Source organism: Pyricularia pennisetigena, chromosome 6 (genome assembly GCF_004337985.1).
Source record: "Pyricularia pennisetigena strain Br36 chromosome 6, whole genome shotgun sequence".
In the NCBI taxonomy this organism is placed as follows: Eukaryota; Fungi; Ascomycota; class Sordariomycetes; order Magnaporthales; family Pyriculariaceae; genus Pyricularia; species Pyricularia pennisetigena.
Window position 1 is genome coordinate 2,034,689 of NC_043744.1, and position 22,416 is coordinate 2,057,104.

The 22,416-nt window shown below is 50.6% G+C and overlaps 4 protein-coding genes across 4 annotated transcripts; 2 read left to right on the plus strand and 2 right to left on the minus strand.

The window, feature by feature from the left end:
• Window positions 1–181: 181 nt before the first annotated feature.
• Window positions 182–4,720, minus strand: PpBr36_04421 (uncharacterized protein; the record flags this gene model as incomplete). Its single annotated transcript, XM_029891581.1, has 7 exons — window positions 182–249; window positions 335–1,203; window positions 1,273–2,547; window positions 2,819–3,019; window positions 3,607–4,089; window positions 4,156–4,415; window positions 4,499–4,720. 7 exons carry the CDS (start codon window positions 4,718–4,720, stop codon window positions 182–184), a joined length of 3,378 nt encoding a protein of 1,125 aa, XP_029749498.1.
• An 897-nt stretch (window positions 4,721–5,617) lies between these two features.
• Window positions 5,618–6,513, plus strand: PpBr36_04422 (uncharacterized protein; the record flags this gene model as incomplete). Its single annotated transcript, XM_029891582.1, has 2 exons — window positions 5,618–5,872; window positions 5,953–6,513. 2 exons carry the CDS (start codon window positions 5,618–5,620, stop codon window positions 6,511–6,513), a joined length of 816 nt encoding a protein of 271 aa, XP_029749099.1.
• A 2,014-nt stretch (window positions 6,514–8,527) lies between these two features.
• Window positions 8,528–11,739, plus strand: PpBr36_04423 (uncharacterized protein; the record flags this gene model as incomplete). The annotated part of the gene is made up of 3 exons (XM_029891583.1): window positions 8,528–8,695; window positions 8,804–11,539; window positions 11,647–11,739. The coding sequence occupies 3 exons, from the start codon at window positions 8,528–8,530 to the stop codon at window positions 11,737–11,739; spliced, it is 2,997 nt and encodes a 998-aa protein (XP_029749100.1).
• Window positions 11,740–13,377: 1,638 nt separating this feature from the next.
• PpBr36_04424 (uncharacterized protein) lies at window positions 13,378–15,441 on the minus strand (the record flags this gene model as incomplete). The annotated part of the gene is made up of 1 exon (XM_029891584.1): window positions 13,378–15,441. The coding sequence occupies one exon, from the start codon at window positions 15,439–15,441 to the stop codon at window positions 13,378–13,380; it is 2,064 nt and encodes a 687-aa protein (XP_029749101.1).
• Between the last annotated feature and the right edge of the window lie 6,975 nt (window positions 15,442–22,416).

A 22,416-nucleotide genomic window follows, 5' to 3' on the forward strand; every position in this document is an offset into this window, starting at 1 on the left:
AGGTGGGACAGCTCTGGCTATGCTGTGTTGTATCTTACACAGGTGAACACCACGCCAACTGACTCCTGGACCTCAACACAACCCAAACTCGACGGCGGAACCATTATACAAGAAGGATGGTATAGAGCACAACCTAGACCAGATGTAGGCTTATGAATACCCTCTCCTTCCGAAACGAAGCCTAGACACCAACATGTTCGTCATCCGGAATTCCCATATTCCTCTTGCAATATTTGCAATACCATTTCACTGTGCAGACAACAATCATTAGCACAAATTCTGCCTTTCTGCTCAAGAAAAGCAACCTTCCAGTGCAAAGAGCATGGCCACTTACCACTACCCTTGGGCGCGGCCTTGAGACCCACGCAAGGAAGATGAAACCACTCATACGCGCAATCTCGATTGTCGCATGCTATCATTTCGCCGTAACTGGGTTGATCACAATAGCAATATGTGATCTCAACCTCGTCGTCATCGTCGTCGTCCTCCTTAGACCCCGCAGCCATGTCACTGCCTGCTTTTGTGGGAGCTTGAGCTGCCGCATTTGCCTTTGCCGCAGCTGCCGCGCCCTTCTTGTGACTCCGCTTGGTTGTTGCATTCCCCGCCCCTGAAGTCCGTGACGGCCGAGCACGCACGTTGTCCGGAAAGTTACCCAAAGCAGGCGTTGATGGTTTACTGGCGCGTCCACTCTTTGTAGTTACCGTTGGGGCAGCTGGTGTTGTATTCGCTCCGTGTGCCGAGGGTGTGGTTTCTTTTGAGCCTTGACGCGAGGTATCGTTCGGTTTGGTTACTGGTTCCTTTTTTGGTTGCTGTGGTGGTATTATCGGCGGTGGAATTGCGGTTGTTGATTCGATAACAACTTCAGGTTTCTGGCTTTCCACTTTAGGGATTGGTGCAACCACTGGGGTCTCACGGGCAGGCTTTGGTTCGGTTGATACTCGGACCCCGTTGGTGTGTACTGGAGGTTCGATAGGCGTAGTCGTTATCCCATTGGGCTTATTCGAGGCCGAAGAAGGGGGTCTTTGACGCCCGTTGTCACTATTATTTTGTGGTACAACCTTCGCGCGTGATGTCGTAGGTGCTCGGGTGACGGGAGTTGGAATAGGAACTGGCGAGTTCCGAGCTGCTTTCACAACTGGCTCTGGAAAATTACTGATTACGGGAGAGGAGGCAGCCGAGGGAGAGTTCGTAACACCGTTTCTACTGCGGCCCATGCTCGTCAATATCAAAATGCTAGTGGATCAAGCTTGGGTGGCATGTGAGGAAGCAAACCTTTTCTTGGACTGATTGCCTGCTGTTGGCAGCGCCTTGCGCTTCTTGGTAGGACCTTCCGGTGCCGGTGTCTCACGAGGACTAGTTATCTTCGGCTTGGCGGTGCTATTTCCGTATACGCTACTCATTGCACGCTCCATCGGCGCCCCGCCATTGGTGTTGTTCGGCTTTTCAACCTTGCGCCGCTTAGAGGTTGAGTTGTTGACTGCAGGCGAAGCGTTCGCAATGCCCAAGCCAACCGGCGTTGGAGACTCCGTCACAGCAGCAGTAGCCACTGCCGCCGTGGCCGCTGGCTTTCTGCTTTTGCTGCTTGTTGCAGGCTTCCTAGTCGACTCTGGTCTTGATTTGGGATCCTGGTCTTCCGCGTCTGAATCATGGGCTGCCTGGGCTTTATTGCTCTTCTCTTTTTTGGCTGCCACGGCCTGCTTCCGAGCATCGCTTCTAGCAGCAGCCTCCTCTGCAATTTGCTGGGCTGCGGCTGAAAGGCTGGCAGCACCCTCGCGGCGGGATCTTTCAGCCTGGGCATTCAGAGCACGGCCAGCCTTGTCTGCCTTGTTTTCGGGATATGCCCAATGTGTATTGCTTCCCCACTTTGCCTCGTCACTGAACTCTTCCATGAGATGCGGCCAAACACTGTCAATTCTGCTGAGCTGTTTGTTCAAAGCGTCGACCGCAGTAGAAATAACGTGGTTCTTCTCGTCCAACGATAGTAGCATCTCTTGTATCTTGAGACCAGTCTCGCGCCATAATTTTCGCCGTTCGAAACTATCCGCCTCGGATTGTGCCGAGTTCGCTAGGCCGTGGCCGGACGGGGTCGCAACTGCTTGGTGTGTACTGGATGCGACGCCATTAGGTGCAGTCGAGTCAGAGGCGAAATCACCAGTATGCCCGAAGTGCGGCTGCAATCTGTCATATGGAGGTGCGTTCAAGGTTTTCTCGGCGGCGGCAAAAAGAGCTTGCTGAGGCGCGTGGATTTTAGCGTCGACTTCCTTGAGCAGCGTGAAGTGCCGGACAAGCTCCTTAGGCAGGGCCGTGATAGTGTCGGCAAAATGCGTAATTCCGGGGAATATATCGACGGGCTGTTCGCGACCAAGACCGGTGCTGGCGCCACTGTCTCTCTGACCAGCCGGCCGTGCGGCACCGCTTGTGTTCCGGGAGCCGTGCGTACGTGTTTGTCGAACTGGCTGGCGGCGACCCGACGGTGTGTCTGACGCCGCAGATGCGGCCGGGGCAGGTCTTGCAGTCTTCATGCCCACGAATGGGATAGCTCGTGGTCTGGGGAGAGGCTTCGAAAGTTCGAGGCAGTCGATGGTTCCCCCGAAAAAAAAAAAACACAGGGAATGAATGCGCGGAGCAAGGCTTTCTGGAGCGTGAGGAGTTTGTGGGGGGGTTTTTTTCTATTTTGATTTTGCGCGTTCGGTAGCGGGTACGAAGCAAACCGTCGAATGGGGAAAAAGCGATGAGGATAGATTTATGAGGGAGCTGATTACATGGTTTCGGCGCGCGGGCTTCTGGTTTGCAACACGTCGAATGAATTCTTGGTCACGATAAATTGAGCAGAGGCGCGAAGCAGTGGGATACTTGCGGCGGAGGCTGGTAGGAATCACACAGATCCGTCCTTTGCTTCCTCCCCGTCGCACTGGAGCAGAGTGGAGTCGCCCCGTAGTCCCCACCAATGAGAAATCCTGAAAACCCGTGCGCAACGTCACCTGTTTTGTGGTTGATAAGATAAGAGCACCAGAGCTTCCTTCGACATTTAAGCATAGCATACGTTTCGCAAGCTCGGTCAAGTAGAGGTACCTACCTCATGAGACCTACCTACCTGCAAGTAGGGTAGATCCCTCATTGCCGAATGATACGCTCATAATGATGTTACATTATTGAATGAAAACCCCGAGAAAAATAAAGAACCGCAATTGCAATGTGCTCACGGCTGATTATTCTGAGATGCTCCCAGTTTTCCTAGAATGAATTAATCATTTTAATGTGTAATATAGCAAAGCTCGGTATCAAGGTGCTCGTTTTGACGGTTCCTACCCACAGAGAGAAACAACAAAAAGTGTGGCATCGGATGCCATGTTAGCCCATGTATCTATGCCGAATAATATCGGGATCACAACGAAACGGCTATTTGTGTCTCCACCTCTCCATGCCCACAGGGCAAAGCCAGCCGGTGACTTGAAAATAGGCAACATGGATGCGTGCGCAGAGAAGAATCAGAAAAAAAAAAAAAAAAAAAAACATCATCGCTGTTTGAGGTGTCGCTTGGGCTTCTCGTCCCTCTCTCTCTGCTTTTGCCTCCACTGCCATTCCACGAGAACAGGAAGGAAATACCACAAGTCAAAATCAGGCCAGAGACACTTGAGGAAAAAGATCTGGGTGTCTTGATGACACTGCCAGAGCATAAAGTCGCTGAGTCTCTCCACGCCGCTAGTTCGTATGAAAAGATCCAATGGCGGGCACTCTGCAGTGTACATGTGGTTGTTGAGCGTCTCTGCTGTGATAGTCTCGGGGTTCTTGAAAGCTCTTGGTACATCCTGGTTGGCTGATTCTGGTGATGGAGGTGTGCCCGGGGGCAATGTTGTGCCCGATGACACGGAACAATCTACATCTTCAGGAGACGGAGACTCTTGGATGGAACCAAGTGCCGCCTCCTTGTTTCCCGCATGTTTCGAAAGGATCTTTTGCTTGATGCGCGTCTGGGAAAAGGCACTGTTCTGTGGGCGAGTGTGGCTCGAGTATTCGACGGCGGTTGATCGTATGGCTTGGGTGATCTCTTCTCGGGACGTATATGGGAAGCAAATGTTAAGGATATGACTAAATAAGAAATTCTGTTAATGAGGCTTTTTTAGTTCAAAAATCTTTGCCGCTAGTTAGACATACCCCTTATTGTGCTTCGTCTCATTGACAGCCCGGTCTACGAATCCAAGCACATCCGGCGGAATTAAATCTCGCTGGCCCGAAATGATAACTCGAGCGCCGTAGCGGTCGAGCACCTCGCCATGCTCAAGAAGCTGCTCCAGCTTGTACTTGGCCATTTGCATAAGACCCTCCACCTCATATTTGGGACGATTGAAGTTTTCGATACTAAACGCATAGACTGTGACAACCTTGACGCCACAATTGTAGCATATTTCAAGGACCTGTGGTAAGCAGTATGGGGCGTTAAAATCTCACTCAGAAAAACAGCCATGTCTTCAGGCGCGTTGACGGATCACAAACTTACGCGCGCCAAAGCCTCAAACCCCATATGATGTCCTGCTACAGTCTCAATCTTGTGGCTTCGGGCATACCGCCTATTGCCGTCCATTTCGAAGGCGACATGGCGAGGGATCGGCCCCTGGCGCAGAGCTCCTATCAAAAGCTGTCGCAGGTTCTTAATGGCCCATTCTGCTGGAGGCGAGCTGGTAAACCATTTGGTGATATGTGACATGTGAAGGTCGGACATGTTGAATGGTGGAAGCGGCTGACAAATATGTTGGGGAACCGGAAGAACTACGTAGGTTTTGAAGAAAAAAGTATGCAAGGGCTGAGGGGCTAACGAACTGATGAACAAGCGGCGAGAGTTATCGAAATGAAGTTGTCGCAAACCAAGATGGCATGGGAAGTGCGACAATCTTCCTTGTGCGCCTTTTGAAAAGACGTTTATTCCTAGATTAAAGTAATGGAACAGAGGTTGAACTTCCCGACTATATTAAATTGGAAAAATCCAGGCTAGCATTTCGTATAAACACGTTGGGAAATGCAAGTCTTGGCTGACAACCAGCTGTCCTCCAAGGCAAGCTACGAAAGAGAACCTAACGAATACCAGACAACCCTGACGTCGTCCTCCACCTATCCGACTGGTCTGTTTAGCCTGGCCACGACATGTGTGGCTGGATGTGGAACCTGAATTCTAATGTTGGAAAAGGCGGGGCTGGCACCCATCCACACCGGCTCATCGACACCCCTACAGGTACGATACCCTAAATGGACAGCTTGGCATCCATTCATTGATCCCGCGTCGTGTCTGGAAGCTACATCCCACCTGCAGAAACACCAAAAGGATGCACGTGTTGTACAATCCAATGTGAATCACCTAACAAACCCATAATTAGAACAAAAAGAACACCAACCAAGGGGTTGTCGCTTGGGAAGTTCCTTGCAGCGAAAGAAGATATTGACTCAACGAACATTCTACCTATTCGCCTGATTCTGGACGACTACCTCCCTTCGGACTACTTCGCACCTTGACCAATAACCCCACGATAGTAGGCATGGGACAAACACCATAGCTTCTCGCAGATCCGCTCGCCCTCAAACGAACCATCTTTCGCATACCGGCCAGCCATTTTCGAATATAAAAATGTCATTTACGAATGCTCCTGTTACCCGCAGCCTGGTGCTGGGCCTGGTCGTTACCTCGATCGCCGCAACCCTGTTCGATGTCAAGCATTACTTCTATCTCTTGATCGATCCGCACATTTTGCGATATAATCAGCCATGGAGAGCGTTATTGTTTCAGCTCTGCTACACCAACTCATCCGAAGTCCTCTTCGCAGCCATGTGTCTGTACAACATGCGCATCATTGAGCGAATCTGGGGTTCAAGAAAATACGCAGTACGTTCCAAGTCAAGCTCTAGGACCTTGTTTTGGTCGGTTTTTAGTGTCGTACACTTGATGCTTACCCTCTTTTACAGTCTTTTGTAGTCGTAGCAGGCGCCCTCACGACTCTCATCCTGCCCATTCTCGTTCTCGTTCTCAGAACACTCACCTTTGGGGCTTTCAACTACCTCCCAGCGGGGCCCACGCCTATCCTATTTGCTATACTCGCGCAGTACCACGCCGCCGTTCCCCACGTATACCAGTACAGGCTTGCGCTCTCTGCCGCTCCGCCGACAGATGAGCAGTTCGTCGGAGTAACCTTTTCCAACAAGTCGTACAAGTACTTCTTGGCAATCCAGCTAGCCCTTTCTCAGTGGCCCGGATCCCTCCTAGGCGCGATAGTAGGCTGGACTGTTGGTTATGCATGGAGGACTGATTTGCTTCCTGGGTCACTTACGAAGTGGAGGGTTCCTGGGTGGTTGGTAGGGATGCGCACGACGAGGAGAAGGCAGGAGTTCGACGGTCTCAGGAGGCGGCTTGAGGACGAAGACGCCACTGGAGCTGCTTCAGGATCACAAATTACGCAAGATACCGATGCTGGACGCCGTAGGACAGTCGGCCAGCAAATATTCGACGAGTTTCGAGGCTCGTTGTGAGTACGCGCCTCATTTTTATCACAGGCCATTACTTATTTCAAAGCTACTCATGACATGTTTGTTGCTGCGCCTGCATATACAGTACAACGATAAGCGCGTTCTCAACTCCGGATGGGTAATCATGTTACTGTTGAATAAGAGGACATGGTGCAGACTTGCTAACACGAACAAAATACACCTTACCAAATTCGTCGTAATGCGTCAGTCACAGGCTAAGGTTTGTATGTGTGTATTTGTGTGTACTGGGAGTGCTGGCATGAGTTGGCCTGATCTTTTCTCTTCTTCTCGCTGAACTACAACCATGAGAAGACAAGTCGGTGGATGGGGTGGATTCTCTAAGACAACTTTCGTACAACACAGCATCCGAGGCTAAGAACCATTGAGCGTACTGGAGGAAATCGTGGTATCCGACGGGAATCATCTGAAAATCCAAGTCAGAGCGTCACGATGCTGTGTTGTGGATCGAATCAAGGTTATAACTCAAAATACAATACAGAGCCGAAAAGGGTAGGTAACACGCCCAGTTGGTTAGGAATCGGGGAGAATTGTGAGTCGATATTATACAGGATAGCAAATGCCACCGCCGTCTTTGCTTTTCTTGTAGGTCTTTATAACTTGACTTCTGAAAGCGTCTGGAGACAGCCGCTTGCTTTTTCTCAACTGCGAGTAGCATCAAAACCTTTCTGCTCTGGTCATTTGGGCCTGGCTCCAAGAATCCTGGATAAGGAGGTTGGAATCGTCTTGAATTTCCCTTCAAAATCAGCGATTTGAGTTTGCACCAGTCCCCTATCCCCGCCACCCGGAAGGCCGGGGTTCCGGGATCAGGATATGGGTACTACAGTAGCCGCAGTTTATCGGGTAGGTACTTTGTTACTGGGCATTATGCCAAAGTTACAAAAAGCGAATGTGACAGATTGTGGGGAGGATGCAGATATGAACGATTGATTGATTACGCATGTGCCTGAGTAGGTAGCTTCAGCCGTCAGGCCAGGATCATGCTCTCCCTCGAGCTAGTTTTAAATAGTCCAATCCAATCTTCATGACATAATGACCAGTTGTAGTATCCTCATTGAACCAAATGCAACGCACTAACAGGACTACCATGTAAGCAAAGAGAAATTTACGGTACGATAATAGGCCAGGGAAGCGGGAATGGAAGGAGGCTCAGCTCAGCACAGGCCAGGGCTCACATGGGAACAGGGGTGTTGGCTGGGAGTGGAGAATTTATTAAGGTAGCCTGCCTGAACCTACTCCGTAGACACGTACGTACCTGCAGCTGCAGGCTTGTAATCAATACCAACCTCCTTTGCGGCAGCATCTGCTGAGAAAAATTAGACCAATTAATGCAGCGCGTATCCCATCTCTCGTGCCGCCCGGACAGAGGCTTTGCTTCCTTGATTCTTTCTGCAGTTTGTATGCATGACCATTTGATTGATGACCTTGCTATGCACCTTTTCGGTCGGAGTACTAACTTACAAAGTGTACTCGTTGTTGTAGCAATGCAACTGGGCATTTGGGCGCTAAACTACTTAATTTCTCCCGTCGTTTTTGTTTTATTTGCAAAAAGCCCTGTCCGCATGCTGCTTTTACACTGAGGCTTGTCTCATTTTGTCTAAGAAACATTTGATCTGCATCAATTCTAACCCCTGCATCTACTCCCCCACTAAAGGGGTGTCGCTCCTTCTAGCCGTTTTTCTTGTCGCACGCAGCCTTGACGATACTGGCGAAATCGGCGACACCGTACGGACGGGAGAACACGCACCATTTCTCTCTCGATCGGCAAACCCAGTCCACGAGCAAAGCAACAGAACATTCAGTACCCAGATAAAGACTCGGAATTACGCACACAATTTTCGACTGACAGAAACACAACCTAGACCGACACCCGAGATGAACCACGACTGCTGACCCTTGCTTGGCCTCTCTTTTTTGTTTTTTTAATTGGCGCGTTCTTGGTTCCTTGGAACATGCTTGGAAGCGGGCATCGCAAGCCTAGCATAAATCGAATCGCATGATGAATGGCGCTGGCCCGAGGATGGACTACGGCTACGATGCCGCCGGCCCAACTCCCCCTTCATCGCAAACTTCGTCGGCTATTGCCCCAAGCGGCAAGATCCTCATGGATGGGTACAGGAACGACATTATGGGTGGCTTAGGCACTAGCCAACCTCGCTATAACCCGGTAAGTTCCCGGATGGCTTTCAAAAAGACCAGCGCTCTCGCACTGCAACCTGCTTTGGCACATAGAAGAAAGAAACAGAAAAAGGGAGAAAAAAAAATACTGACCCAGACCATGCCGGCGACGCAGATGAACCTGGACCGAACACAAAGCTCCGTACTCGTCGATCTCAACGATCCCATACAAGTCCACCTCTTGACCGAAACCGCCTTGTCAGACAGCAAGGAGTATGAGATTTTGTCGCAGGAGGAGGTGGATAGTCTGAAGAAGCAGGTCACTTCATTGACGCAGCGCATAGAGCAGGCCCGCGCAAACCTGGCCGTGCAGTCCAAATATCTGGACGCAGCAAGGTCCATGGCCAAGCTGTACTCGACAAAGAAGAAGGGCGCATTGCTGGGAAATGTTAGGACGAGTGTGGAAGGCTCTGCAAAGGACGCCGAAGCCGAGCGTCAGGCTTGCGAGAAGAGGTGTGAGGACTTGGCATCGGAACTTTTCCAGCTGGAGCGCCGCTTGATGGAGCCACAGCGGCGGCTGTTCCAGCACACAGCTGGCATTTTACAGCTTACCCATCGGGCATCCAAGAACCCAAGCTCGTTAACAGATGGGGCGAACCAAAATGGCATTCCGGGGAGCCCGGAGAGCCTCTACACTTATAACAATCTTCGTTATAGCATCGCGGAGGGTTCGGCCGAGGACGCTTTCTTTGACGACCGGAGTCTCTACATGACCCTGGAGGAGCTGGATGAGAGATCGGGACGTCCCACGGCGAATCGCGCAAACGCCATTGCCATTCCGCTAAAGTCCCCCGTGAGGGAACAGACGAACCAACTGCGTGAGGAATCCGATCGTCTGAAAACGGAGCGAGATGAACTTCGCGCGACTGTCGACTCAGTGCAACTCGAAATGGACGCGCTACGGAGAGAGAGTCAGGAAAAGCTAAAGCTAGTGTCCCTTACCGAACGTAAGTTGGAGGGACTGAGTCGACAGCTGAGGGATCTTATCGTTGAGTTGAACCCCACGAAGAACAACGGATATCAGAAGGCACCGTCAGGAAGCCTGGAACCGGGCGACATGATAGGCAGCCATCTGGAATTTCTGGCAAAGGGTCTCATAAGTATTCAGGAGGAACAGCGCTCGATAGTCGCACAGAACTCGGAGGGTTCGAGGGATGCAGAGATGGCAGCGTCTCGAGCCGCAGCGACCCTTTCCCAGGCCGAAGACAGGTTCATTGCCTTAAATCGACAGCTCCACGCTGTTCTTCAGGCGGCGAACTCCAGTCAACGCCCGGGGCCGGATGACTTCGGCCCTGATCTTGATGCTCAGTTCAATTGGCTGGAGGGATCAATAGGAGTAATTGAGCTCCAGCTATCACAGGCCGCCACAGCATCTTCAGCATCATCTGCAGACAAGCAAAAGTTCATCCAGATGGACTCGGTTTTGCGAGACTTGTGGAACGTCATCCAGACCGGTTATGCTGAAATCAACAAGCGACAGGAGGAGAGGAGAAAGAACCGCGAAGAAGCCGGTATCAAAGACGACGATGATGATGCTTCGAGCGATGAGGTTCCGTTCAGTCCCACCGAGGTGTACTCACTACAAGCCTTCCAGGATAAGGTTCAGTGGCTGTACGCGCAGGCGACCAATCTGAGGGAGCAAAAGTCGGTCCTCAAGAGGCAAATCAAGCAGCAGCGTGAGCTGAATAGTAAGTCGGACGCGCAAAAGGATGCGGAACTCGCCAGCCGGATGGACGAGTTGTCGGAAATACGCACCAGGCTCCAGGCCAGCGACAAAGCGGCTCAGGAGAGCCAGCAGAAACTGGCCCAAGCACTCAAGGACTTGGAGGATTTGAAGCAGCAGGAGTCGATCAGCATGGCAAACGTCAGCGCATCGGCCAAGGAGCGGGATGAGAAATTACAGAAGAGCGAGGCCCAGATAACATCTCTGCAGGGCGAGATCAAAGAGATGGAATCTCAGATAGCAGCTCTTACAGCACAGATTCGAGAGAGGGAATCCCAGACAACAGCTCTTCAGGCACAGATCCAAGAGAGGGAATCTCAGTCAACAGCATCACAGTCTCAGCTCCAAGATAAGGATGCTCAGATTGCAGCTGCTGCACAACGGCTGCAAGAACGGGAAAATAGGTTGGCAGCGATCGAGGAGGATCTCAAGGCTCGGGACGTGCAACTAGAAGGTCTCAGGATCATCAGCCAGGACTTGCAAGAGAAACTTGACCAGGTCGAGAAAGAACTCGAGTCGTTACGTCCGCAACTTCAGGCCGCCACGGAGGCCAAGGCTACCGCCGAAGCTGCCGCAGAAAAACTCGAAAAGGAGGCCAAGGAGAAAGAAGAGGAGCTTGAGCGCCTCAACATAATGGTGATTGAGGTTAAGACAGAACTCACCTTTGCCAAGGCCGAACTCGACGGGGCGTACGGCTCCCGGTCGCAGAGGGCTGCAGAGGTGGCGGCTCTGGGCAGCACAGCAGAGGTATCGGACCTCAAAGCACAGCAAGAGAAGCTCAAGGCGGAGCTTGCTAGCACCTTGTCGGAATTCGAAGCCCTCACCAGGGATACCATCACGGCAGAGCGAGAGCGGTTCGACCTGGAGAGCAAGCTGGACGATGCTCTCGCTGCCAAAGCCTCGCTCGAGGCCGAGGCTGCCGAGCTCAGAAACAAGCTTGATAGCCAGGTCAGCAAGCTACAAGATCAGCTGGATGCCGAGAGGCTCAAGGCTACGTCCATTACGGGGGCACCTGGCTCACCGAGGCCAGGCGCTGGTGCGTCCATGTTGAGCGAGCAGTTCCGGGCAACGATGAAGGAGGAGAGGCGGAAGTTCCAGGAGGAGCTGCGGGTAAGTTTTATTCATACTTGATAACGTCGTCTTGAGTTTGTGTCAAGATATGGTAAAAAGTAAACAAGAGGGGCTGACCAAGACATGCGTGATTTCGTTTTTTGCAGAACGAACAAGCTCAACGAAGAAAGCTCGAGGACGAAATACGTGCCCTCAAAAGAAGCCAGGGTCCTGGCAAGAGCCCTCTGAGTCCCAGGTAGGATCTGAATTCAGAGGGCGGAAACTCTCGTACCGTCGCCATGTGCGTGCCAACAAAACCCTTCTTCCCGCGACAGGCCGACCGGCTCTACGTTCCCCGGGTTGGGCCTCGCGGTCGTGGGGGCATTGTCACCAAGATTACTGTATGACCAGATGTTGTTATGACTTTCTATTCTTTGTTTTTGGGAAGCATGTTTTGTTTTTCTCCTGTTCCCCTATGATCCTGGCCTGCACTTTGGATAAATATGCCAGGCGATTGATGTATATCTTAGCCATCTTTGGCTGCCACGAACCCTAGATTTCTTTATTTTGTCGCCTTGGATATGGGCTTTTTGGTCCTGTTTTCGTTATTCCAACAACTTATTTTATTTCTTAGTTCCGATGTTGGATATCCTGAACTTAGGTATAACCTGGTCGTCAAGCCGTCTGGGAGGCTGGCGTGGCCAAGAAAAATGGTGGGGGATGCATGAGAGTGGGGCTTAAATAATAAAGCATGATGGGACCTCAGTTGTAAATGTTGCGCTGCGGCGACCTTTTGTGATTTTGTTGATGACAAGAAAAGCAATGATCGATGTGTCCAAAGCTAGCAGGGCGGCGATCGTCATTTGAAGGGGAATCTTTGGGTGTGGGACAGACGGCGTTACCAGACGGGGCTGTCGCTTGCACCTCGAGCCACAGCATAGATTCGCAGGGGCATCCAGCCAACAAGCTACTGCTTCTTCAGGTTCCAAAGTGTTTGGACACGGCAGGACGACAGATTTTATGAAAAGCATAATCCACATAACGGTTCGTCTTGAACCAATGCCAGCTTCCAGGGCTTGCTCTGTTTTATGGACTGGCTAAACTTGACTGCCTCCCCGAAGAATCTAAGGTCCTCCTGTTGTGTTTCCCATGGACATGTAGACAACACGATAAAACAAGACTTGATTACAATGGAAGCGCCACCAAGAACCCAGAACTCCCAGACTTTAGCACTGAAAAACTCAAAGGGATGATATCCAACAACATGGAATATGACAAATACCGTCACGATACATTTGACGAGGACAAGTGAAGACAGTTAAATTGACTGTGACTAGCAATGACTTGATTTGACAGCAAAACAAAAACAAAGAGACGCCTTTGCCATAATAAGCATTGCTACTAATGCGCCTCAAACCATGTCTATTTGCGAATAGTTCCAAAAGAAACTCGCCTGAACTCCAGCACCCCCTCTAATGACGAGGAGGAAAACAGAACAACCCCAATCCAAAAAAAAAAAAAAAAAAAAAAAAAAAAAAAAAAAAAAAAAAAGAAAGAAAGCAAAGAACAGAGTAGAACAATCCGGTCAATTTTGTGCACTTTGGCCTAGAAATAAGCGGCCCACACAATGATGCCCTCCGCCTGCTCAAAAGAGGCGGAGAATACAGGAGTTGATAGCAGTGATGCGAACGTAGACGAATTACAGGGACGCCTGCTTGGGCGATCCCAGGGGTATTCTTGATTATTAAAAGAAGATAGGTAGCGGAAAGCATATGCGAATTCCGCCGAGATATGCAGTTTAAGGGGCCAAATTCAGGAGTAGATAAGTGTGTTGTAGGGGTAGTAGGTTATGCGATATGAAAGGAAGCCAGAGTAAAGGGAGCTGGTAGACTTTCGCACTAAGCGTCAGACATCTCCATCGACTCGTCGCCCTCAATGTCTACCTCGCGGTAAACAAGCTCTGACCACACCCGCCAGTGGAGAAGTCCGATGTGTGCCATGCGCGTGGCCATGTCTTCCAAGCCATGCTCCTCAGCCGTGGCCTGCCGCGAGCGATCGACCTGAAGAAACTGACTGGCGCCCTGGGAGCGACCGCCCGGGTTCGAGACGCGGCTGTTGGTAGCTGCCGTGAAGAGACTCAAGCCCGACAGGCTCTTAAACTCGCGTACCTTGCCAGCCAACTCGCCGAACAGGCGTGAATGGAAGCTGTGCTGCGCGTCCAAAAATTTGTCGCTGTTGAAATCGGCAAGCGAATCTTCCAGGCGGCGTTCGATCAAAGGCAAGAGGTCCTGCGGCGCATTGACGAACCGCATGATCTGGATTGCAACATCTGGAACCAGGCTCTGCCACCGCTGCTGCGGCGTGGGCATTGATGGCGCAGTTTGCAGCAGGTCGACCAGGGTTGAATAAAGCTTGGCTGATTTTGCGCGCGAGTCGGCTGCGCTGGTGGGAGCAACTTGAGGGAACAAGCAGCCAGAGGTGCGAGGTGACGGTGTGTTGGAGAGGCACGGGCTTGACCCAGACTGCCAGCTAAGTCTTGATGACGATGTCGGTGGTGTATTGAAATCGAAATCGACAGATGATCGGTTGGAACGCACCGTCTCCTCCTCGAGTATATAGGCAGGTACCAGCGTCGGCGGCTGAGAGTTGCTCATAGATGGTGGCATCATCTGCGAAACCTGCTCCAGATCTTCATACTGCCTCATGCAAATATCAAGGCAGATGGCGTCTGCGGCGTCAGATCTCAACTTCATGATGCGATCCTCGTCAAATACAAAAGTGTCCGGGACCGTAGGGGTAGAGCTGGAGGGCAGCACCAAGTTCGAAAGACCGTAGAAGAAGGTGGCCATTTCCCCAAGGCTTTGGAGGGTATCAGAGTTGGTGGCAACACTGGAGTGTTCCCGAGCGGACCTGCTATACCAGCGCTTGGCGGCTTCCACCGGCAACTTACGCGCCTGCAGCTTCTTATAGAAAAGACGCTGTTGGAAGTTCACCGTATCCTCGATCAACATGGGTCGCAAGCATCGGATCTGATGGTTCGCCACATCGAGCTTCATCGCTTCCAGCACGCTCAGGAGGCTGCGCATTCCCTTAACGAGCTCGTTGATGTCGTTGTTGCGATTGCCATTGCTGAGCTCACGGTACATCTCATCGACCCATTCGTCCCTCATAGGAGCGCAGTGCAGCTTGAGGACCGACGACAGCCAGGACGCCAACTTCTCCAGATCGGCTACACCCCTATTGAACTGTTGGATCAGCAGCTCGACGTTTAAGCCCTCGCTCAAGTAGCGCCGGTCCCGCGACGGAACCAGTGTTTGAATTATGTCCTTTACTGCCTTGAGCAGGCGCGGCAGACACCATTGCGAATCCTCGCCGTACCTCGACAAGAAAGTCTCACGGTCCGTTACAAAAAGGGTCAGTTGCTCCTTTAAGCTAGCCCAGAATTGGTCAGCCTTTTGCTGTTTTCTCCTCCCCTTTTCACCGTCTAGATTTGGCCTAAAGTGTAGCTCCGGATCGAAGTTTATATCATGCCTGAGCTTCGGGTTGTGAATAATTTTGTTCACATCCAGCTCGCTCAGCGTGGTTTTGGTTACTGGCGGCTCCAAAGGTCCACATGGCGCTGACCTTGAAGAATCTGTTGGACCGCTTGTTTGACTTGAAGACGAGTTTCCTCTTGTTAATGGTGACTCGGATCGGGTTGAGCTGCTTGAAGGGTTGCGCGCTACTGTAGATGACAGCATGCCCTTGGGCGCGGCCGACTCGTGTCTCTCGTCCGCTCTCCGGGGAACCTGGTCGGATGTCACTGCTGAGGCAAACTCGGTATCGTCTTCGCTCGCGGTTTTCCCCCTTGCATCGACGGAGGCATCTTGGGGTGGAACGGCATCGGCATCAGATTTGGTACGAGCATGGCCCATGAACCCACTGTCCATTCCCCCAGCTCCTTGCTCAGTCATCCTGCCCATCTGTCTAAAGTGTTGCTGCTTTCTAGTGAGCGCTGAGAAGTTTCACCGGCACAGCCAGCTCAGAAGAGATGGTGGCGATGAATTATATAGCCCAAGCAAATGCTAGGCAACTTTGACTTCCTTAGCTGCAATCGATGCTGTAGCTAGCGGTGATGCAAGCAACTGAAAGCGAAATCAAGATTCTGAGCAGTTCGGTTGATGTCGAGTCGACCCAAAATCTGGCAGTCAGCCGTCTGCTTGCGGCTTGGTTCTTCAAAGACAGGGTGGATAAAGAAAGGAAGAGTTGACTAAAAGGACTGCTGTAACACAAAGCAAGGGAAGTTAGCACTATTAGAAGAAGAAAAAAGTCAAGAGCTGTGATATTTTCCAAGCGCCAAGGGAAAATGAGGCAGCAAACAGGCGTCGGGGCTCGAGTGCTACTGCAGAGGGGGTGACCAGAAGCCAAAGCTATCCCGTGAGCAATACTTGAGGTTTGCCTTTGCTCGGGTGTCTGCATATAATGCCATTGGCAAAGGTAACCCACAAGCTCCGGCCCAATGGGTTCACGCAGCCAGCGAATGATGCCGGCTGTTTACCAGCATTGTGTGCCATGTGCAAAAACAAGAAGGGATGTTGTGGTTGTATGCTTATGCGGTGTGTTGCTGTGTGCGTGCAATTCCGCATATTGAAATACATACCGTTCCGTAGTTGGCTAGATGCAGCTAGAAAACAGGGCCACCGACGGCAACGCAGCAAGCCAATGAAAGGAACCGCCAATCGGGATTGTCGTCGGTCAATCTGCTCCTGAGAGTTTTCTGCTTTTTGGCTTTTTCCCCCTTCTAGTCCCCCCCGCTACGATTCCCCCAAGGTTGTCGGAGCAAAGCAATCGAGAGCCCAGGTACAGAGTTCGAAATGTCGTTGTAGCCAGCAGCCCAGACACACAGGAAGAAATTCCTCCCCTTTTTCTTCGTGGGTGATTCCAGTAGGTTGCGGATCTCCTGAATCGGTCGGTTCGCGTCAAACGGCTGACCGGGAAAGTCGTCGGTGATCTTTGTGTGTGGACGTCGTTGTCTCTTTGAGGTCAAAGGACAAGACCAATACCAACGAATCTTGGTTCCTGGAAGGAGCGTCGAGGAAGTTGAAAAACAAAGAAAGAACTGTCCACCGAAGAGACTCTTGAGATCTAGTTCTAAATTTTGGCGACCCAGAACAATAAAGAAGAAGGAGACAAGAAAACGGAAGAGAAGAGAAGAAAAAGAGAAAAAGGAGGAAGAGAAAAAAAAAAAAAAGACAAAGCTCCGAGACCAATTAAGGGCTGTGTTAATGGCAGGGAAAAAAATGCGAGTGAGGGTCCCGGGCACAAACGACGGGCTGAAAGTGTTTATTTCTCTTTGATCGGTGAACTGTCGGAGTCCTTGGCCGCTTATTTGCTGCTCTATGCTGCTGCAACGCAAAAGAGCAAAAGCGTACGTCTTACAGCCGTCAGAAAGACTGGGAGGCCCGGGTTATGCGCCGTGCAGGCAAGCAAGTTGCGTTGATATTATGAAGAAAAAAAAGGTCGGCGGTCGGATTCCAGCAGAGAGAGGTGACAATCATAAACGGTCGAGGAAGGCGCAAGGGGGCCGCTGGATGGGAGGATGCAGGATCCGGAAAGTAGGCAACTGGTTGTATACCTAGCTAGTACCTCACCTAGGCACGTACAGGTCCAGCAGACAAATAAGAGATGAGAGAGGGAGTAAAAAAAAGGAAGAAAAAAAAGTAATAAAAAAAGAGAAATAAAAGGAGCGTGGGTTTGCCGGTAATGGGCAAGAAAACGTGTGGATTCAATCTTTTGTTCTAGAACATCAGGAGAGGGGGGAAGGGAAAGTCAGGAACGAATTCGGCGTGGACCAAAAGCGAAAGGGAAAAAAATACAAGAGACGAGATGAGACCCGAACGGAACGACTGACCTGACCCAAAGCAGTACATGCATGCATGGGAAAAGGGGATCTCCATCGACTGTGACCATGGAAGTTGGATCTCTCACTGGCCTTGGCCCTGGCTCCTCTTGACAGTCCCCAGCCGTCACGGGGGAACTTGGTCGATGGAGACAGGTGCGGTACGCGCTCTGGGTTGGGTTTCGCATGCATTGCTTTGCACTGGGCAGTCATCTTACTAGTAATTCCGCACCCTAGCCACACCCACTTTGACGACAGACACCACAAACTAGGTAGGCAGGCTAATGAGTGAGACCCCATCTCCACATCTCGAAAAAGGCACCACTACGACGTAGCCAGGCCCGCTGGCCTGGGTTGCATGGGACTGCCCATCTCACTTCATGTGTGGTCAGGGCGTGGCGTAGCGGTCGTTTTTTTTTTTTTTTTTTTTTTTTTTTGTTGCGATGCGACGTGCTCATACAAAACGAATGCGCGGCAAATTGCCTCGTCGGTTTGTCCCTGCCATGACATGCCCGCATTGAGTTGCACGCACCACCAAGCTAGCTTGCATCCCCACTCCCGACACACGCGAACGCACATTTGTTCTTTGCCTTGCAGCCCCAGCCAGTGACTATGAGTGCAAAGGCAGCAAGCAACTCTTTTTTGGGAGGTGAGCAAGGTTTGCTTGCAGGAGCAGGGCGGATTTCAGGTGGTGGCCAAAACTGGCCCATAATCCTTGGAACGCCCAGCTCTTTTCAGGCATCACCATAAAAAAAGGGACAGCAAATACATACAGTAGACACTCATACTCACAAAAACAACACAAAAGAACACATCAGAGGCGCAGCGCCTTCAAGCCTCGTATGGCTCACCATTGATGGTGCTAGCTTGATTATTCTGTTGCAATGTAAGGGGTGCCGCGAGCACCGGCCAGTGGTTTTGGTGTCTTTTTTTGTTCGAATTTCTGAGGGCGGCCGAGTTACAAACACCCAAGGCCCGGGAACCGCCCTGAAAATCCCGTCTCCACCAGCGATGCAATGGATTTTGAGGGCCCGTTTCGTGACTCTCTTCCCTTTTTCGCTCTCCCTTTTCTTTTTCCTTGCCGGGGGCGCAATGATCTTTGCTTCTGGTTTGTTTACTGTTTTAAACTACTGAATGTAGTTGTCGCCCATCACATACTACTACCTAATGCGTTCACAAAGTAATTCTGCTAAAGGCGCTTCGCAAGCGCTGATGGAATTGGGGGGGGAGTGTGGCTTATTGATACATACCAAGCATCAAATTGTTGTGGTTGGCAAAGATTCGAATGGAAGACAGCGGTCGCTGATGTTGCCGCGCATCCTGATTCTGACCGAACCCCCCGACCCCTGATACCATGAGCCGAGAAGACCGCCTCCGCTCACCTAGGGTCCCCCTAGGTACACCGCAGTGGTCAGCCGTCAATCCAGCCGCTGCAAGGGCAAGGAGCTCAAATGAATCCCAAAATGGTGGCGCCGCCGGGCCAGGGATGGTGTCTACAATAAGTGATTGGCTCCAAGTGGCTGGCGCATGGCTCGCCGCTGTACAGTACGGTAACGCTGCACATCCAAATTTTTCAACCGTGCTTTCGTTTTTGCTTATCTCTTTTTTTCTTTATGTTTATTTACCCCATTCTTCACGCAAACTTGGCGACTCTCACCGCGGCAAGCATAACAAGCTCTGACCGTCCAGATGACCCCAAGCAGTATGTAAACCTCAAGCACACTGCGGCGAGGACTCTCGGTCATATTGCCTCTATGGTTTAGGGCCAATGCAAACCGTGCAGAGGCAGTCAGTCAATTGTTTGAGGTACAGAGCTGCCACACGCGTCATGCAAAACCGATGCCCACTTTGATTTCAATTTCTCGCCATTCTCTGCAGAAAATCACTGGACGGATAGAGCAGCCGTGGCCGTGACTGGGACCTCGCTGGCCCTGGAGTCATGAGCATGTAATACCGTACAGAATAGATCATCAATGCGCCGACCCAGCCGGAAGAGCAAGCCTACTCACCCGCCGTCCCGCCCCAGCTGTAAGTGAAAAAAGATGCGGCGGCGTTTATGACTCTCAATAAAACGGCTCGACAAAACAACAAACGGAATACCCAACAACGGATAGCGAAGTCTGGTGCAAATATGTTACATGCACGACGCAGTTGGGATTTTCCCTCACCTTTGGTCACGCACGCATGAAAATGCTAGCTCTTGTTTTCCTATACGGCTCGCTTGAATTACGAGCTGATGATCGACTTAGAAAACAAAACAAAAAAAAAGCCATCACAAGTCAACTTGAGATTATGGGATCCACCTTGCCACATCTTGGCCAATATTAATTCGGAGACCACCGAGGTGAAAGTGAAAGTACCTGGGAAGCCGTGCCGTTCCATATGGGGCTTTTTTTTCAGAAGTATTCTTTTTCCTCTTGTTACATGTCAATGCCCTCGGGAGGCCCCCTATATTACGACATCCTGCTGTAAACCCAAATAATATTGCGAATTATGAGTCGGGTGGAGAGCAGGATGCTGGTTGAGGGTGATTTCAAGGTCTATTGTGTGGGTTGTAATCAATGTTGTGCCAATCATCAGCCATCTCCAGACTGCTGCTGTTGCGCTTGTGATAACAATGCTGATAACGAAAGCGCTCACAGCCGGTCCAGTGCTTTGTAGTTATTTCGAGCCATGCATGCATGGTATTTTCTCACATTAGCAAAGCCCCATTATCCAAAAAAGAGTCATGTACATATTTGAAGTTGGTTGCAGGCTTCGTGCCATAAGCTTTGTTGTTCCCATTCTCTAGGGTCCAGTTGTCAAAAATATCAAGATAAAATAGCACAAGATCCCACAATACACTAAATGTTTCGATCAGCCACTAGCAGTTATGCCCCCAAATCCCCTTGCGGAGTACATAAATCCTTCAATATAACTTTAGCGCCTCTTTTCCTGCAATCTCTGTGATACAATCTCACTGGCGATCGGTGTTAGAAAGACAACCAGGAAAAGAGAAAGAAAGAAAGAAAGAAAGAAAGAAAAAAAAAAGGCAAAGTACACCCTATACCCACCTAAGCCGGCACCCGGTCCTCTTGCCGCCCGAGCGGCGGATTTGTGTCTCCTTGTTTATTTTTTTTATTGTATTCTTTTTTTTTTTTGTTCTTTGTATTGTGCCTCCCCGCATCGCGCCCGCCCTGAAGCAAGCCGTTAGGTTAAGCGAGGCGTCAGCCAGAGGTCATGTAACACCAAATATGCACAGCCAAACGACAGCCTACCTCACAAGCTCGAGAAAAAAAAGAAGAAAAATACTCGGAGGTCCAGGTGGGAGGCGTTATGCTCCAGCAGCGAGACTAAGCCCTTGGCACGCGTAGCTCGGAATGACGGGATATAGCACCTTACAGTAGTCCGAGCTGCTGTTCAGGCTAGCCCGGCGTCAGTGCAGATAGGGTAGAGGCGCCAAGGGCAACCTTGACCTGTCTGACTTATGGATGTGTGCTATATGTGATCCCTTTTGTTTGACCGGCTCGACAAGGGCAACCTGCCACGAGGCTGCACAGATCAAGATTTGGTTTGGTTCTATTTTTTTTTTTTTTCTTGGTCGGTCATCTGCCCAAGTAAACCCAAACTTAACGATGCATATACTCACAATCTGCAATCCGGCTGGCAACATGAGACGCAACAGGAAATAGGCTGCCGAGCTGCATCTCATCAATCATGAAAAGGACCATCTAAAGCAACAATAGGGAGTAGCGTAAAGCCTCTGAGGCGCGAGGTTTTACTTGGTACGTTGAGGAATTCAAGGCTGAGAGGGACAAGAGAGTCGACATCGTGTTCTAATTACCTAAATTAGGCGAAAGGTACTGGACTAGACTAGAGCAGGAAGACTACCAGAATAGAATGATTAATGCCTATTTCCGTTTGGCTTTGACCACCCCCTTTCATTGTGACTGCACCCCAGAGTCTGCTTGGTTGTGGAACACACCACTAAGACCTATTCAGTACAAGTGTAACGGAAGGAAAAGTGGGAAATCAAACCAATTAACACACCCTCCTGGTCTCGTCCAGTCTAGCCTCCCTGGGTCTAACGATCGAATTCCTCAGATCAGAACTCCCTTTAATACCTGGCAGCTATCCGAATATTGGCTTGATTCCTAGTCGTCTCGCCTGTGCTTGGGATCGGTCAAAACGCACGGTCACTTGCATACCCTACGAGATACTTTGTTGATAGAAAAGCTTGACAATCATTATTTCATTGGAGCATCAAGCAACGTCTGAATCCCTTCACGATGATGTAATAATACACGCATATCAAGTCAAAGTAAGACATCTACGATGGTTAGATACCGGGGACAGGGCTGTAGACGATTTTACCTGGTAGTTAATGGAGGTGGCTAGGCACGAATTGATTGGTCCTCACCTTTTGAACTCTTCAACATGCATCTCTTTTTTCGGACAAGCCTTCCGCTCATTCGCTGACCGACTGGCTTACAAGCACGACACTTTGGACAACAAACCGCTAACTCGCATCGACTATTGCCTGTCAGTCCTGCTCCGCCGCTCTCCGGGTCTCACTCCGCCCAAAGGGTGTGACCCGTCATTCTCACGCGGCGCACGACACGCACACTGCAACCCATTCATCACTTGCGCCCCCTCCCCTCCCCAGTCGTAAGGATTTCCTTTTCAGCAGAATTAAACATCCCTGACCAAAACTTGATCGTGTTGAACCCCACCGTTGTCGTAATACATCTCTCTCTGTCTCTCTCTATTTCCCCCCCCCCCCAAGACGAAAGCTGACCGTCCAGTCGGGTGCGCGATCCTCTTTGGGCTTGTTTTCTCTGCTCATTCCGACGAGTCAGCTAAACGTGACAGGCCCCCCCCCTACGGATTGCAAATTTGTGACGAAATCGTTAGAGGACCTAAAAAGAACGAAAAGCAAAGAAATAAAGTGATCGATACGAAACTACCTCGTACCAGCGATGGATAGACAAAAAAAAAAGGAGAGAGAGAGACGCTCGACCGCCATCGTTTCACGTGGTCTAGTCTGTTTTTTTTTTTTTTTTTTTTTTTTTTTTTTTTG